The sequence below is a fragment of the Belonocnema kinseyi genome, chromosome 2, assembly GCF_010883055.1.
Source record: "Belonocnema kinseyi isolate 2016_QV_RU_SX_M_011 chromosome 2, B_treatae_v1, whole genome shotgun sequence".
Taxonomy (NCBI): domain Eukaryota; kingdom Metazoa; phylum Arthropoda; class Insecta; order Hymenoptera; family Cynipidae; genus Belonocnema; species Belonocnema kinseyi.
In genome coordinates, this window is record NC_046658.1 from 68,811,444 (window position 1) to 68,824,696 (window position 13,253).

The 13,253-nt window shown below is 32.0% G+C and overlaps 1 protein-coding gene across 1 annotated transcript in view; it reads right to left on the minus strand.

Moving 5' to 3' along the window:
* LOC117182590 (band 7 protein AGAP004871) overlaps positions 1–7,025 on the minus strand; it is a 21,587-nt gene extending 14,562 nt beyond the window's left edge. Inside the window, exons 1-2 of the mRNA XM_033375683.1 lie at positions 6,974–7,025; positions 6,383–6,518 (exon numbers count right to left, since the gene is read on the minus strand). Coding sequence (XP_033231574.1) covers positions 6,383–6,482 — 100 coding nt within the window. The 5' untranslated portion in view covers positions 6,483–6,518; positions 6,974–7,025. The remainder of the gene's footprint in view (positions 1–6,382; positions 6,519–6,973) is intronic.
* Between the last annotated feature and the right edge of the window lie 6,228 nt (positions 7,026–13,253).

Genomic DNA, 13,253 nt, shown 5'->3' on the forward strand with positions numbered 1-13,253 from the left:
TGTTTACGTTTCGATTCCCTCGAAATCAGTCCAAGGACGTTTTAAGGCAACCCCCGACACTGGACTGAAAGCGAGAGTTTGGTGTACTTTGTTGAAAATTAATAGTTTTTGATCAAATTTAACAAATTTTTTGCAATTTAAAATCTTTTTTGAATAAAGCAAGATATGAAATTAATCAATCTATCAATCACTCCAAGTTTGAAAACATAAACTATTAAATGCTTCGTTGATAATTAATTTTTTTTTGCTGAAAAATCAATAATTCATGCTTGGTTTAAAGTAAAACTACTTTGAAAAAAAAATACATTTTTGTTGTTGCTGATGTTTCTAGTTTTAGTGAAGCATTAATATTTTCGGGTTAAAAAATGAACTGTTTGGTAAAAAGATATTTTTGGCTTAAAAATTAAATAGTTCGACAGAAAATTCAAGTATTTGGTAGGAAATTAAGTTTTTTGTTGAAAAATTATATTCTCAGATTTAGAAATCAACTACTTTTTAGATAATTCGCCTTTTGGAACTTAAAATTCAACAATTTTAATGAAAAATGAGGTATTTTGTTGAAAATTCGTCTTTTTTGTAGAACATTACACTTCTTGGTGGAAAATTTATCTTTTCGGCTGAAAATTTAACCGCGTGGTTAAAATTGAAACCTCCTGGGTGAAAATTCAAATATTTGATTGAAAATTAAACTACTTCGTTAAACAATCTTTTTATTAGATTCACCTTCTTGGTTGACAGTTGAGCTTTTTTCTTAAAAATTCGTTTTCTTTTTGATTAAAAATTAATTTTTCCACCTGAGAATTCAACTATCCAATTTTGTGTTTAATTTATCTTCTTTATGTTAGAAAATCAAATATTTTATAGAAAATTATTGTTTTTTGTTGAAAATCCATCTTTTTGGTTAAGGCTTTAAATGTTTAGCTTACGATTCTACATGGTTAAAAATTGTTTTTTTTTTTTATTTAATTGAATTGTCTTTCTTTTTTGAAAATTTAACTTTCTTTTGGAACAAAATTTTTTTGTTAACAATGTTCGAAAACAATCGTATTATGGCATGAAAATTTAACTATTTGATTAAATGTTCAACTTTTTTGTTGAAAATTCGTCTATTTTGCTTCAAAGTTCAATTATTTGGTCAAAAATTAATTCTTTGTTGAAAATTCAAATATTTTATTATAAACGCAACATATTTCCACTGGAAATCTTAAGAATGTAAAGTGTTACATATTAAATTCAATATGATACTTACATTAATTTCTTTGAAAATATTTCATTCCCCTAACATTTCCCTTTTTCGTGAAAGATCACCCTACTTCTTCTGTTTTGAGAGAATTTTGGGTTACGTTAATATTTGGGATGGGGAAGGGAGGAGGTGATCACAAAGTGATTAATCGTTTTATCGTCGCTATTTTTGTTGCAAATAGATATTTTTCGATGATCTGAGGAGGAACATGACGATTTTTAAGCTTTTATTTTTTGCGGAACCTTTAGAAAAAAGGCTTTACAAATAGCGGCGGCGAGAATGTGGACTTGAATTCATGAAACATGGATAAACTGTCAAAATCTTGCATAAATGCATTAAAAACACACACGTGGAATGTATTTATTTAAATAAAAGTGATAAAATGTATAATTTTTCTAAATAATCTACTTTAAATTACGTTTTTTAAATTTTTAAAATTAGAACTTTGCGTTATTGCATTTATACCTTCTAAACTATAAATTTGATGAAAAAAAATATATATTCGTACTTGGCTGTATTTTGTGATTTCACATATTTAATTACCTTTAACATAAATAAATAGAATATTATAATTGGTGCAGTTTTTTCCATGCAATGTTTTGGTTAGGATTCAATAAATGTCCTTAGAATAATACTATCAAATTTACGTACAGTAATCAATTTCCCTGCAGTTGACTTTTTCTTCAGCATTTTTTTTTAATTTCGAGGGTCGCGGATTTCTACCATTTTTAATTCACAGTTCATTGAAGTAATTATTTGTACTTTGGCGGGTTCTGCATTTCCAAAAAGTTTGGTTAATATATTAAAAAAATTCACTAAGTTATTCCACTTATAGATTTAAAAATTATTTAGGTATGTTACCAATAATAATTTCCGGTAGCGATTTTTGAAGTGAAACTTCTTTTGGGATGGGAGTGAATTAAAAAAAAAACAATCGAATGACCGAATTAAAGTCTCTGTCTCTTTTTATGTGTTCTCCCTGTAATCGCGGGGCTTTTTATGCGTCGATTCGCAATTGCGCTATGCAAAGCATATATATGCCCCCTCTCCCACCCCATCCCACTCACCACACAACTCTCCCCTACCTTTTCCTCCAAAAGGGTTTGAGGGTTTGAGAGATTGATTCAAATGAATTTTAAATGAATTGTTTCCTAAATCTTGCATTTATTCTCTCCACATTTAAGGATGTACACTACGTACAATAAATTTCAAAATTTGCCTATCTTTAAAATGATTTATAAAATCGACAAAAAAAGATCTTTTATTAATTTCTGTAAATCTTGATGGAGGCCTTGATTATTAGGATTAAACCAAAATTGTAACTTTTCCCTACAGAGAATGGAGAAACTAAATCTTCAAATAACTACTGTTAAATACAAAATTTCAACCTGAATTATTTTTTCCGAAGTGTGCTTAGAAGTCTCCATCAAGATTTACAGAAATTGATGATAGACTTTTTTTGTCGATTTTATCCATCATTTTAGATAGGTAACTACATCCGTAAGTATTATTAACTTTAAATTTAGTTTTTCTAAAATTATTGCCCTATACAATTTTTCCAATGATCTTTCATGTAATCGCGAAAAAATAATAGAAAAATCATTATTGGCTTATAATTTCTGTGTACAATTTATTCATTATTTAGAGACAGGAGAATCTGATTATAGGGAAAGATGTAAATGTCTATTTTTTTCTTATTTAGAAAAAAGGATATCGTATCTTTTAAAAAGGATCACAATTTAAAAGTAATCAAATTTATACTAATTTTGGATTGTTTGAAAATTACAAAGATTCTCATTTAGATGATTCTAAATTGAAGAGAGCTCAATCTTTAGAGTGCCTTTAAACTTTAAATAAGACTAATGAAATCATTTGTTCAATTTAAAGAATTAAAAATCTTTGCATTCAATATTTAAAAGTTAGAATGGTTAAAATTTGTTTTTTGCAAGTTCACGCTCAAGGATTTGGCGCCGGACATAAATTCATGAGGCTTTTGGGGGAATGAGGTGGGATTTGCTAAGACATTACGCTTATGTTAAAGTTGGAAACATTTACTTTAAGAAAAAATGTTACTTGGGGAGAGGGGTTCTAAGATTTCGAAAATTACCCATAGGGGCTGATCCTTAACTACGTTACACTCTCAAGGAGGCGGGGGGTCCTGAAAAACTATAGGTGTATATATGGAATTATTATTCATTCAGTCAGGGGTGCAAAAATGAAAAAATAGCATGACTATGGAATACAAATTATCAACTTCCGTTCTTTGAATTAAAAACTATCAGGTGTCGGAAATGTTAAAAATGATACAATCGAAATTGAAATAAAAATGACCTAGGAAAATTAAGTTTTCAGGTTCATCGTTCAATATTTTTCGGAAAATGAAGTAATTAGTTAAATTAAAGTTATAAAATTTCAAAATGGCTATCAAATTAGTTGGATAGGCAATAGAGCAAATCAAGTTTACAATTTAAAAATAGGATATAAATTCAAAATAAAATTCCATAAGTCAGCGAAAGCACATTTTTTACATTATAAAAATAGTTTTCTAAAAGAATATTATTTCCTAGAATGTACACGAATGTTTTTAAATTTCTGCATTTAAAAAAAACTGAGATTTTCCTGGAATATTGTGTTCAAGAAAAATATTGCTTATAGAGTGAAATATTGATTTCCATTTTTGAAGAAGAAAAGAAAACTTGTTTTTTTTTTCGCTGTGCACTCAAATAATACTATAATTTTCAATTTTTCAGAATTCTAAATTATATCATTATTATGAGAACTAGGTATTATTAAATTGTAAATATATGTCTATTATTAAGGAATTAATAATTTTTAATTGATTCAGTGCGAATATTTTTACGATTTAAGTTATCTTGTAATAATTTTCAGCATTGACACTCTAATTTTAATGAAACAACCTCATTATCGGCTTTCAATTAAAACTAACCCACCAGCGTCTTAAATAGAATCATCATACTTTGCAATAATTGCTATCATAATACTCTTCTGTAAATATAATTAATATAATATTTGCATTTGGAATTCCAAACGGAGAAACTATATAATGAGGTGTAAATATAAAAATAAAATAATTTGATTAATTTAAGTATTACTAAGCAAAAACTTTATTTTTCTGATTTCCTGCAGATTATTTATTCAAATTCGTATAATACGGTATAGTCTACAATATTGCTTCATTTAATTATTATGTCAAGCACTTTTAAGTACAGGCGAGTAATTTATAAAAAAAACTTCTTCATCGACTTGTATTGATAAGATATCTTTTATTTTTAGGAATGATTTTTAATTTTTATAAATATCACCTCGCTCTTGTTTAAAGCTAAGAATAGGATTGAAATGCAGTATTTTTAGCTCTAGTAGTAAATTCTGCCATGGTCAGACATCGTGCGGTTTGTTCTTTTGTTCTACTTAGGGCTGACTACAAACCACGTCATAAACACGCATAATATCGCGTTCTCAATCAAGTTCTATGAACTACAACCGCATCTGAAATAAACTACTTTCAATTTTTTTAGATTGAATCCAAAATATTACAAAAAAGTTTTTAAAAATATATAAATTAGGAAACTAAAAACATAGTTTGAAAAATCTTTCTGAAAAGTAAAAGAGCTTTTATGCATTGTTTGAAATCGGATGTTTTATTTTTGTGAATCATGTTAGATCTTATTTTTATTATTAGGTCATATTACTTCATATTTGTAATAAAGCTTTGAATATCGAAATATCGAGTTGAAAATCTGTGAATTTAAATAAACGGTATTAAGTAATGATAAGACTAAGTTTCTAAAATTACAAAGTTTTTTTTTTTTACTTTGTGTTTTATTAAATTTTACAAATTTTCAAATTGACATCTCGTTCAATGAGGAAGCGATTGTTAAAAAAGAGTCTAATGTTATTTTCATAGACGATGTTTTGAATTATGAATGTTAAAATGGGAAAAACTCTTTTTGAAAATTGTCTTACGTGTATCAAATATTAGATGTTGAGTGTTGACCTTCCTTACATTATATTTAATAATTCACTGATGACATAGTTATATCTATAATATTTTCTAAGCTTTTATACTGTGTAAAGCTAATTTTGATAGCTATTATAGAAGTGATAGTGATCGATAAAACAGTAATTCTCTAAGATTACTTCCTCTAAGTAAGAATATTTAAAGTCCAAACAGAGGGAACTTTTGAAATTCAATTTAATTGGAACAAAAAATAAATAAATTACCTTTAAAACTACACAGAAACAATAAGTTATCGAAACTTGACTTGGCTGTCTAAGAGTTTAGCATAGGCCAACAATTTCTGAAAATTTCGTATAGCGTTAATGGTTTAAGACCACGAAATAATGAAAAGAGTCCGCAAATTATTCCATGTCACTCGAAATAGTGAATAAATATTCCGTGAAATTTGGAGTAATTACCGGATTTCTTTAATCTTTCGAGGATTGTCTGGGACCTTGTTATACGAAATTTGTAGAAATTTTTAGCCAACCCTAAAATTTTAGGCAAACAAGAAAATATTGAACAACTTTCTTTTTCCGTATAGGGAAGAGAGTAACATAATATTTTTAGGATTTATATTTAATTATTATGCATTGTTGTTCTAAGTATAATTTATTTTTGGTCTACTTGTCACGTATTTTCACATGGAGAAGTATTTTAAAATCCATTATTCACAAAATCAGTTCATTTATAATTGAAATTTTTATGAAAAGCTTAACATTTTATTATTTCAATAAAATTATACCTTTGAATTATTTGAATTTTTAACAGATTCGCAAAAATGTCGTTCAGCTTTATACACTATTCTAAGAATTTTTTTCATGTCATGGCATGTTCGTAGCTACTTAATTAATAAGAATATACCATATAAGTCAGAGAATTACAAATCAATCTCAAATGACTTGCCTCTGACGTTCTAATATAAATATTTAAATTTTCTTTTTTAATTATTTTTTGACAATGTTACAATGTAAAGTTTGCAGAAACTGACAGATTACAATAATCATCCATATTTCACATCGGATTCAATGTATATTCATTTAAAGATTTTTAAATAATTAAATACGATTTATTATTGTGAAATTAAAGAGGACTTTTATTTAAAAATGGGAAAAACTCACCTCCAATTATGCGATTCCGAATATCGTCAGGTCGATCGGCTCGGTTCATTTGGAAAGTGGACCCATTTCCATTATGAATATTTGTCATTGGAAGGGACATTTCCGTAGGATTAATGCGGGACGTGAATCCTGCCAGCTGAAAATAAATATGTTCAAATATTGCGAACAAAGGGAAATACTAACGGAAAAGATATATTCGAATTTTTTCAATAACACCATTAAGGGCTTGTAGTTCGAAAAATTAGCTTCCTATTAGTCAAGATTTTTAGAAATAGACTCCATAAAACCGGCGTCTTCTTTCAATTTTCAGAAACTTGAATGTAAAACTAAATAATTTTCAGATAAATCTTAAACACTGATATGAAATTCGTCACCGTTGGATTTAATTTTAAAGCACTATATTTCACTTTTCACTTTTAAAACCGGGTCAAATTTTCAGCATATAAAAGTTAACGAATGCGAAAAGGCATTTATTTTAATGAGTCCCTTTTTGATTTAAAATAAAATATTAGTACTTTTTTGGTTAAAAACTGAAAAACAAATTTTTAGCCATTTTTTTGTTTTTTTAACGAGGAATGTGTAAACCGTCACCTTGTCAGACCTTCTGTCGACGGAATCGACACAGCGAGTGTAGACGTCGTCACGACGACGCGACGTTCGTAGGCCACGGTCGACAAGTAATGAAAGTGTACATTGTTTTCATATGCACATAGTCCAATAAATAGTATGTGTAAAGGTCGACGTAAAGACGGGGCATGGAGTTTCAGAATACTGCATAAATTCTATTACACCGCTAAACATTGAATATTTTAAACTGATATTACGAAATTTAAGAGATCGATTTCTGTGAAAACAATTATTGCATGCAGTTTTTATATTTGAAAACGTTACTACCCGCCTAAAATAACTTTTTTAAAATCTTGACGCTCTAAAAATTAGGAAAGGTTCCACTTGATACTTTATAAAGTAAGAAAGTTCTCATTATTCAGACAAAACTGGATATAATGTCAATTTTGGGGCTGACCGAGGCATTATATCCAGAGTCACGGAACTATTTTGTCTCTCTCTTTCCTGTTTCCCTCTCTATTTTGTGGCGCCTGAGTGAGCACCGCACATCCACCCGCAGCTCCACTCACCAGTCCCAATCGCGCGACGTCAACTGTCGGAAACAGTAAATCCAGATTTGCAACTAATTTTTGCAAAGTTAATTTGTCGTTTTTGAAATAAAGTCTTTCTAGTGTTGGGAAACTTTAGTCAAATAGACTTTAATCAAATAACTTTCATCAAATAGCGCGCGTCCGTTGATTTTCGCGCTTCGCGCTCGATAATATTTTTACCTCGAGCTGCACGCTCGGTCTTTGTGCTTTCCCCACATTTGTGCACAGACCCTTTAAAACTAAAGGTCCAAGAATCGACAGCTCTATTTTGGTGGTTGTGAATTTTCTCTAGTTAAAGCTTCATTGGCTTAAACGAACACTTACTCATCAAGCATCTTGGGCTTTGCAATAGATTTTGTCCAAAGTGCGAACATTCCTACATGACGTTCAACACTTTTTTATCGAGCCCGATTTTGAGGGCTTCAATTGAGGGACTTCGAACTGTTTTGTCTCTCACCTGTTTCGCTCTCTGTTTTTTTACGCCTGAGTGAGCGCCGCACATCCCCTCGCAGCTCCTATTACCCATCCTCACGACACGGCGTCAATTTTTTGCAAGGCTTCTATCAGAGGGGCTCAAATAAGAGGTCGACTGTATTTCGGTACCTCGGGCTGGGATTGCTTATTCAGATAGTGCAAGATAAAGTAAAAATATTATTTATCGTGCTTACTTTAATAATTGGGTCTTCCTTTGCATTAAATTTAATTCTCAGTTACCCTAAAAAATGTATATAATTTCAATACGTGTACACTATTACAATTCATAATATGCATTAATATTATTGAAATAGACGCATTTTCATTGTATTGTTTTTATCATTTAAAAAATTGCGCAATCTATTAAAAAAATTTGTTTTATAACATTTTATTGCAATTTGTGTCGTTTTGATAAATTTAATTGGTTTATTTTCAATTTTAACTTTTTACGATTTAAACCAAAAGTACTCATCGTAGCATAAAGTGGTTTGATGATAATTTGTACATATAATTTAGGTTAACATTTTTGTTATATAAAACTTTATTATAGCTTGTGCCGTTTTTCAAATTATTTATTTTAAATGTTATTGTTTAGAATTAAAATAAAAACTACTCATCCTATTAAAAATTATCAATGACAAATTTATAGATCTTTTTTGAAGGAGCAACTTTCTCTATTCATTTATTTGATAGCTTGTGTGGTTTGCCTATAATTTTATTTTTGTTTTTATTTGATTTTTTACGATGACAAACAAAAACTACGCGGCCAATAAAAAATAACAAAATAAATCATAAAAAATTTATAGATTTTTTAGGTGAACAATTTATGTCTTCATTTTTCGTAACTTGTGACGTTTTTCCAAAAATTCAATTTCTTTATTTATTTTGTTATTTTTCACGATAAAAATAAAAACTATACGCATCTTATCAAGAAATAATTAATAAATAATGTGTAGCTCTTTTTAAGTGAACTAATTATCATCCTACAAAAAAGTGATTGATGACAAATTTGTAGATATTTTTTGGTTCTATAATTTTTTTTTCGTTTTTTTTTCGTATCTTGCATAGTTTGACTGCAAAATGGAGTTTTTGATTATTGTTTCTGCGATCAAAATTTGAATTTTTGAGCTAAAAAAAATTCAAAAAGTTGTTATGATAATTTTGTTGGGCATTCAAAAAGCAACATTTTTCTTCTCTTACATTTAACTTTTTGAATTATCATTGAAAATAGCTGTTTAAAGAAATAGACCTTTCTTTTTCGTCCCTAAAATTGTATGACATAGCATAATCCAATCCGGTTAGCCTTTTAAAAGTTATGCGGTATACACACAGAAACAAAAAATTCACGAAGGTCATTTTTCACATTAAACCAATACCTTCAAATTGATAAAAATGTAAAAAACCACCAAGTATTGATTTTTGAAAAATTAGAAATATTCAAATTTTAATGTTTTGAAATTATTTCATGCCCTATTGATAAAAGCTGTTATTCATCGTTCTGTCTTATTGAGCTAGTAAATATTAAACGTGTATAAGTTTTAATATTCCAAATCGATCAAAGAACGGTATGTTGGGCACTTGGATTTATATTCTTGTCTATGCTGTTTCTATTTATATTTAATCATTTAACGTATTACATTCTGTAACATTCTGCAACGAATCTATGAAATAACAGTGAAAAATAAAATAATAAATCATATATATTGTTGTGAAATTATACTTAACTTATTACTAAAATGATAATATAGGCCATTATGAACAGAAAGTTTAAAGTATATATATTTCGTTATCAATTTCTTAAATTTAACTTTTCCATGAAAAAAAATTAATTAGCTATATTCTATTATGATGCATCATCAGTAAGTGCAAAGAAAATTATTATCTAAAAAAATTAGGTAAATCAAATTTCAATTTACTTTTTTATGTTTTTGATGAAGCAAATAATTACTCAGAAATAAATAAATAAATAAATATATAAATATATATATATATATACATAATTAAAAGTTTGTCGTAAGGACAGCCGCAGGATTTCGCACGACCGTGAGATATGTGGTAACAGTCTGTAACGGAATCAATACGACGATCCAGCAAAAGTCTCATGCACCCTGAGGACACGGAGCGACCCAAGGACGACCGACTTCTGCATTTTTCTCATAAGTGATTTAGCATATTGTCACACACAGGGATACTTTTCAGGCTACTAACCAGTAAAATCTTTGCACCTGCAAGAGCGCCGATGATAAGGACGATTAGTTTAACAGAATATTCCAGGTTCAATCTCCTTGGCTATGATGTTTTTGTCAGCTGGGGCCGAAAATTCGATAATGAACATGGTTCACTTCTCGAAGTCAAGAAGAACCATGTTAGGCCTCGAATGTGCAACAGAAACAATTGTCGAGAATATAAAGTTCCAGTATATGCGGCACTTCTAATTCTCGACAATTGACTCGATTTCCCTAGCAGCATTTAGAGGATCGATATTAAGGTTAATGCCGTAAGAGTCAGGCACGGTGAACTCCTATAGAGGAAATGGCGAATTTTTAGGAATTGGGTGCGGGGTATTGAGGGACAGTGAGTGGTTCAAAATTAGTTGTCCTGACAGTGGTAGGTGGCATTGACGTGCTACCGCCGCGCCGGTGCAAAAAGCGCGTGCGCGAGAATGTTGAATTTGTCGACATTTTCACCTGTCATGATGTACACGTGAAAAGTAAAAGTTTATTGAAATGGATCGAAATAATTGTGCACTGAGTGGCTGTGGTCATAAAAAAAAGATAAAGAGATGATAGGACATATGTTTCTAGCGCGACGATTAATAGGCCTACATTGGGTGGTGGCCACTGGAAATTCCGAGGTTCAGAAGCTAACCTATGAAACCACAGGCTCTGAAAAACAAAAGGCCAAAATGAAGTAAATGAGAGACGAGGAATGAAAAACAGCATGCTAATTATCATTAATTTCTCATTTTGCGTTTGTGATTTAGTTCAGTTTGTGTTTATTCTTCCCATGCAGACTTCTACAGTTCTCCTGACAGTGGTAGAAAGCGCAGAATATCGCCATTCATTTTTGACATAGTTGGCCTAGCCTGGTAAGAGTGACAGAAATGGTAATAAAGCACTTTTAGTGCCGCATTGTGCCTCTGGATGTAGGTTGTTCCCGCATAAGTTGGAAACTAGATAGTATGTGTACTAAATGCTCGGGATGTGCATGGCATGCCCTGCAGCTATCATCGGGAATGTCTTGGCTTAAAATGTAGCGACAGTATGTTATGATGGAAATGACACCGTCTTGACCTCTGTGCCAAACTTCAATCGGGACGATTTAAGAAAAGCAAAAGTCAACTCACAAGACATTGACTGATCCTCCACATTTCTGTGGAAGATGCCTTGCATCCTCTTATCGAGGAGCTGTTCACGGAAGCTTTTCTCTTGTGCTTTCTTATTCCGGGCTTTCAGGAGTGCGTACTCGAGATAGATAAGATTTGATGCATTTTGCTCACTTCTAATACTGAAGTTAAGTCCGAATGTTTTAGCAGCCTTCTCCTCTGCTTTGTACAGAAATGCTCCTTTGCCCACTTCTTCGTACTTCCTGACCATTTTAAGAAGAGGGTCTCTTCCATTTGCAATTCTGTATGCTGTACTCAGAATAATCCTCCTGTGAAGACATTCAAGATTAAATATTCCACGACCACCTCGACGGCGTGAGATGTAGAGTCGCTCTTCGTCCATGGTACCATTCCAAATGAATAGAGTACTACCGCCACGGCAATCATGTTCGATGTAGATACTTTGTTCCTCGCCGACAGTTCGGAAGACCAAATTTGCCGGATGAGACGTTTGCATCTGCTTCGTTGAGTATCCTTTATAGATGTCACATCCTGAATGAGGCTCTGTGGCACGCCCAGGTATTTATAAGTCTCTCTAGCGCAATGGTGTCGTATAGCGCTTCTATCGCCGAGCTGAGGGTTTTCAGGGATGTCATTAAGTTTTCCTCGCTTCAAATAAAGGTTGGCGCATTTTTCTAACCCAATTTTCATTCCTATTTCCTTGGTATATCGTTCAACAATCCCTGGAGCTAGATGTAGTTGCTCTTTGTCATTAGCATAGATCTTAAGATCGTCCATGTAAAATACATGAGTGGTCTTGTACTTTCGATCTCAGATTTGCCGCAAAAGTACCCGTCGGAATGACGAAGTGCTAGAGATAGTGGCAAGAATGTGAGGGAAAGGAGGAGTGGGCTCATGTTGTTGCCCTGAAAAACACCTCTCTGGAAGGTGACCTTGTTAGTTGTCACATGATTTTTTCCAGATGAGATAGTAAATCTGGTTTTCCAAAGCGGTATCAATCTCTCTATGCACCTCACGATTTGCGGATGAACATTTAAGCTTTTCAAAAGACGGATGATAAGTCTATGGGAGGTCGAATCGAAAGCTTTCCAGTAATTAATCCAGGCCATCGATGGGTCACGCTGGTAGTATGCTGCATCTTTGCAGACACATTTATCGATGAGCAGGTTCTCCCAACATCCTGCTACGCCTTTATTTGAGCCGCGTTGTTCTTACATTTCTTCCCACACAAGTTCAAGTGCTCAAACAATCCTATCATTTAGGATAGCTGTGAATATCGTATACAGTGTGTTCAGACAAATGATTAACCTGTAAATCTTCGGGTCAGCTAAGTTGCTTATTTCCGGCAGGAATATTGTGCGCCCTTCCACCAACCACTCCGGAATTAGCTCTTCCGACTTTAAATATGAGGTGAAAATACGGGCCAAATGCTGATGGGTTAAAGGAAACTTCTTCCACTAGAAGGTCTTGATACCATCTGCTCCCGGAGTGGAATAGTTCTTCATCCCTCATAATACTTTTTTCACCTTCTCGATAGTGATGGGTGAGCATTCTTCATCGGATGTTATGAGGGAATCACACAGCTCCTTGAAGCTATTTATATTTTCTGAGTCTTCGTCCAGTCTATGCTGAACTTCGTAGACTTCTCTCCAAAATACTTCGACCTCCTCTGGTTTGGGTGGGTGATCGACAGTGACTGGAGGGTCTTGGAAGAGTCGAGATGGGTCAGAGAGAAACCTGGATGTTGATTTTTCTCCGGGTCATAAAGCATCGCTCTTCCTCTATCGGATGCCCGCCCGCGGTTGTTCTTGTTTCGCCTCTCTTTCTCTGTTGCCGGCTTGTTCTGGCTGTGGTGGAGTAGGCGTTCCACTTACATAGCCCATTTTTTGTATCA